The following is a 4,872-nucleotide window of genomic DNA, read 5'->3' as shown; positions in this document are numbered from 1 at the left end:
TCAGGACAGACGAGTTCCATCACTCCCTCGCTACTGTACGCAGCCTTGTGCAGGTATGAATATTGCTTCCCACTGAAATGGGAGCATGGATTGGGAATAAAAAGTGCAGTGTGTGGCTTCTCCAGTCCTGGAACCTGACACCCACTGTTTTAAAGGAACTGCTTGTAGGAAAGTAATGCTAATGTTGCTAACGATGATTTAAAGGGGGAAGAGTTAGTGCTTTGCGAATCAAAACAATGAGGTTTCGGAGACGGCCTCCGTATTATCTTCTTCCCACTTCCATCCTGACCTGGTTTGGTGCCTTTTGGGACAGGCTCATTCTGTTGCATTTCTGTTCTCCCCAAAATCTACATCCCTCTTTACCTGACACTTTTCTCCATTGCATGTTGGCCGTTGGAGCACCGTAGCCGGTCCAGGTCAGAGGGAACTATTGTCTGTGCCAGTCTGGGACTGCACAGACGACCACTGTTCACGGCACAGTGCAGACATCGTGATCCTTCACAGGCACACGCTACTGAGACTGAGACACCTACCCACATGCCTCTGCACATCTCGGAACCCACTAAAAAAACAGATACTGCTGAGAAATTCCTACAAATCTACAGACTTGCCCCTGCGATTGTGAAAAAGAAATCAGAAACGAGTAATAGCTACAATCTTCACAACTGTAGTTTTTTTTTAATGCCTTACTTAACTAGGCAGACAAAATAATGGTTTTAGGGCATCCTGATGGAAATGTTTTTGGTGCATCATAACTGAAAATAAATATATGAACATGAACTCACATCGGGAGAAATGGACACTATAGTGTTCAGTGGTTAAAGTGGTTAAATAAACATTATAGTGTTCAGTGGTTAAAGTGGTTAAATGGACACTGTAGTGTTCAGTGGTTAAAGTGGTTAAATGGACACTGTAGTGTTCAGTGGTTAAAGTGGTTAAATGGACACTGTAGTGTTCAGTGGTTCAAGTGGTTAAATGGACACTGTAGTGTTCAGTGGTTAAAGTGGCTAAACAAACACTGTAGTGTTCAGTGGTTCCTCGGATATTAAGATTCAAGTGATTCTAAATGTGACTTGCTAGAATCATAAAGTCTAGTTTCTAAAGAAGCTTTTCAAAGGTCCCTGCTTTGAAGAGTCCCTTGTCAAATTGTTGTGACTAAACTGTAAGATTTGTAGGATTTTTATACACTATACATGTTTAATACAGTATGAATTGCTAAATATTTTTCCCCATTTAACGGCACACACAGATGCACTGTGAAATGAAAGAAGATTTGAGATTTAGACTAGGATATTGAAAACAAATGTTGTTTCTCTTGGGAGTAAATTATGCCCCAGTCACTGTAAAATTCCTAACAGCCAAGTTATTTGTTGCATCTCTTGAGTGTATCCAGCTCTGCGGGCGGAGACGACTAACTGATGGCTGACGGCTGATGGCTACGCCGCTGGAGAGATGAAAACCAAAACTATCCCTCCTCTTTTTCCACTGGCCTGTGTGCAGAGTGAAGCTTTACTGTGGAAACAGTTTCTTCAAGTGTGGTGAAAAGACCAGGATGCCTCCCCCTGTGGTCATGTGCAATGTTTCAGATGCACAGAAAATTACCCAGGAACAGTATCAGAATTCAGGGATATGCGTTCTTTTTCGCCATCTGACCATATTCTTCATGAGGAAGAACAGGCCTACAAGTCAGCAGTTTGTGTGTGCACCTTTTGCTCACGTTTTTACAGACACATCGGCTGATGCCTCACTACGCTGAAGCCCAGATCACGCCACATGTTTCGATGTAGCCAGCGTCCAGCTGGAGCATCTGCTACCACAACGGTGTCTGAAAAGCTGCCCGAAGCGCGCGGATGCGCGCGCACCCACACACAGGCCCTTTCTGTTGACTCGTGCTTCGCCACTGGCGGCCCGAATAGTTTCCACTGGGGGTGTTTGCGGGGGTTTTCTGCGACCCTCTATACGCTCCAGATCCGTAGCACGCGCAGTTAACGAGCGCACGCGGACGCAAGGAGAGAAGGAAAAGTCATGACGTCCTCGACTCTTTATCTACGACTCTCCACTTTTCTGGCTGTGATGACCCTGGTGGCTCTCTCAGGTAAACCCTCCCTTGATGTTTTCCCCGTCTTTCTTCTGCGATCTCTTCTCGCGGGCAGCTGCTAGTTTTCCCTTCTGCTCACGAGCTCCGAGCGCCAGTTCTCGCGCCCCCAGGCATTGCTGTTTGCAGCAGATGGTAGAAAACCTCGTTATAGTAAACTGCGGGTTATTGTTATTATAAATTCCTATCTGCGAATATGCATTATCCCATTTTGTCTGTAAATTGGTTTAAATTTGACCCTGGGAGCTGCTGAAGTCTGGAAAAATGCGGTTGTGTGAAGCAGGCAGGCAAATATACCAAAGACAGAAGATTTGTAATTGTCGTGTAATTATGAAGCGCTGATATGGAAGCTCAGAGCAGCTGCCCATTAAGGTAGTACTTTTCCTGGAGCTTGGCGCTGCCTTCCTCCTGAGGGCTCCTTCGGTTTTTAATGACTGTGCCAGATACAGTGAGTTAGACTTTGTGCAAAGAGGGAAATGTGGCACAACCCCCCCAATACTCAAACTATAGCAGCATAGATCCCAACTACAATATACCTTATATTAACCTCAAACCAAATCTATTTTGCTTGCACTTCATTTGGGGGATGTTTATCGCTCATCTGTCTATCTGCTAAATCCCTGGCGCCGCGCGCACTCTGCACGATTCATGGGAATCCGTGTAAGCCTCCAGGGTGGCGTCGTGGTTCCTTTCGAAGATCTTGCTGCACATGTAAAACTAATTCCTGCGTGTCCTGTTTTCCAGCTGTATCCAGTGGGAGCGCTCTGCATAAAATTCTGAAGAAGAGAGAAGGTGACAATGTACTGCTTTACTAATTTGGTCACCGGGTTCTGACCATGAGTACAACGTTTCTGACTGTCGAGAGTTCTTGAAAGTTCTTCAGTCAGTGGCACAAGCCTGTTTCCATAAACGTCCTTCTCCTCCCCACCCTGCGCTTTATCGCCCCCTAGTGGTGGATGAGGTGAAGCCAGTAGCAGCAGTAGCGGTGCCACCCTCCAAGGCCAAGCAGTTCCTGGCTCCTCCACGGAGGCCCAAGAGGAACATCTGGGACCGCAGCCGCCCCGACGTGCAGCAGTGGATCCAACAGTTCATGTACATGGGTTACGACGAGGCGGTGAGTGGAGGAGGTTAGGACAGCCCGGGATACCGTGGCTGACGTCTACGTTACGTTCACTCAGGGACAAAACAGAAGAGTGCAGAAGAATAATACAAAATAAAGAATGAGTGCGCATAATATAGAAACAAATCCAGCTGTCAGGCCCTTTACGGGTTACTAGAGCAACCAGAGGTCGTTGTGGGCTTTTAACACAGATCTTCAGCCATTTTCTCTGAGGTTTATGAAAGTAGAACAGAATCCTTTCCACTACCAGCAGTTGAATGAATTAATTGCAGAATGTAGCTCTGACAGCATCGTTGGCCGACTGCGTGTCGCTTTTCAGCACCCAGTTTACTCATTTTGTCCTTCAAACTTTCCTCACAGAACACCGGGTAGTGCTAGGGCGGCCTGATCATTTACCTTCCAGACGTTTCCTCGGTCCTCCTCTTTCATGTACTTTCATTTTGATGGGTGCGATGGGGGAACATTCTACAGAGTACTTCACACAAGCACATTCCTTGCAGCTTTTCTGTCATGTTCTGTATCCCTCCACGTCTACGCTTGGTCCTTTTCACTCGGGGACTGGCACTCAACCTTTAATGCCATTCATAGGCATTTTAACCACGTATTTGTCCTTCTGAAGTAAAGGCTCAGGTGTCTGCATTGCCTCTTGCGCCACTGTGAAGACTGTGCAGGGTAGTTAATGTTCTTGTTTCTCTCATCTGGTAACATCCTATGAATTGCAAATAACCAGCGCAAGCTTGAAAACACCAGCGTCGTCAACAACACACAGTAACCATGCAGGTGTTACTAGATTAACAAAATCCAGTCATCTCCTGTCTGTCCCTCTTGAAAAGTAAGAAAACATGACTATAATTTCCTTTCAGAGGCTGGAGGCCGACCTGTCGTACTGGATGGATCACGCCCGCTCCAGCGACCAAGCGCGTCAGCACCATTATGACGAGAATTCTCCCATTGGACCGCGGTACCCCGGTTCCTACAGGCATGGAGCGGATGTCAACTATGACTACTATTAACTGCCCCCCTGTAATTACCCCACTGGTGCCATAAAGTGAATGCAGTTGTGTGGGTGAGCAGTCCCTTACGTAAAAATAATATCCCCGTCACCTTCGAGCCCTTTTCTTTCCCCATTTTGTTTAGCAGACATGCAGGTTTAGTATGTTTTTAATGGAGTTAACTTGCCTCCTGTTCCTGGGTAATTAGTATGACTTGGAAAAGGGGGGGGGGGGACCCTGAAAAAGGACAAGACAATAAATCTACTAATGCTAAATTGTTTTAGAAGGGACCTCACAGTGGGTTTGTAACCTCTCTCCCTATGTAACTCGTCAGCCTGTCCTGTCTAAACAGGCTGACTGCTCCAGCCGTAGCGCGAATGTGCACAGATGTTCGTCCTGTCAACCTAACAGGTTATGTACGGCGAAAGAACCAATAAACCTGGTGGCTGGTCAGACGGTTTCCTGTATTACTGCTAACGAACCACTGCACTTTGTTCTATTTTAGGTCAGGAGAAGGCCGCCTACATCTAGTGCAGATAGCTTTGATTGTCAATATCCCAATAAGCTTTGTTTACTCATTTTTTCTCTTTCACACCCACTCTCACTCAGAGTGACGGGTGGTGATGAAGACTAAGTAATAATACCCCCCACTCACAAAAAACAAA

General features: G+C 46.3%; 1 protein-coding gene across 1 annotated transcript; it reads left to right on the top strand.

Moving 5' to 3' along the window:
• Positions 1–1,857: 1,857 nt before the first annotated feature.
• On the top strand, positions 1,858–4,660 carry ecrg4a (ECRG4 augurin precursor a). Its single transcript, XM_027022090.2, has 4 exons — positions 1,858–2,095; positions 2,840–2,887; positions 3,046–3,209; positions 4,079–4,660. The coding sequence occupies exons 1-4, from the start codon at positions 2,026–2,028 to the stop codon at positions 4,226–4,228; spliced, it is 432 nt and encodes a 143-aa protein (XP_026877891.1). The 5' UTR covers positions 1,858–2,025; the 3' UTR covers positions 4,229–4,660.
• Positions 4,661–4,872: the final 212 nt, after the last annotated feature.

This window comes from Electrophorus electricus, chromosome 25, assembly GCF_013358815.1.
Source record: "Electrophorus electricus isolate fEleEle1 chromosome 25, fEleEle1.pri, whole genome shotgun sequence".
Lineage (NCBI taxonomy): Eukaryota > Metazoa > Chordata > Actinopteri > Gymnotiformes > Gymnotidae > Electrophorus > Electrophorus electricus.
This window is presented reverse-complemented; position numbering and strand designations above follow the sequence as displayed.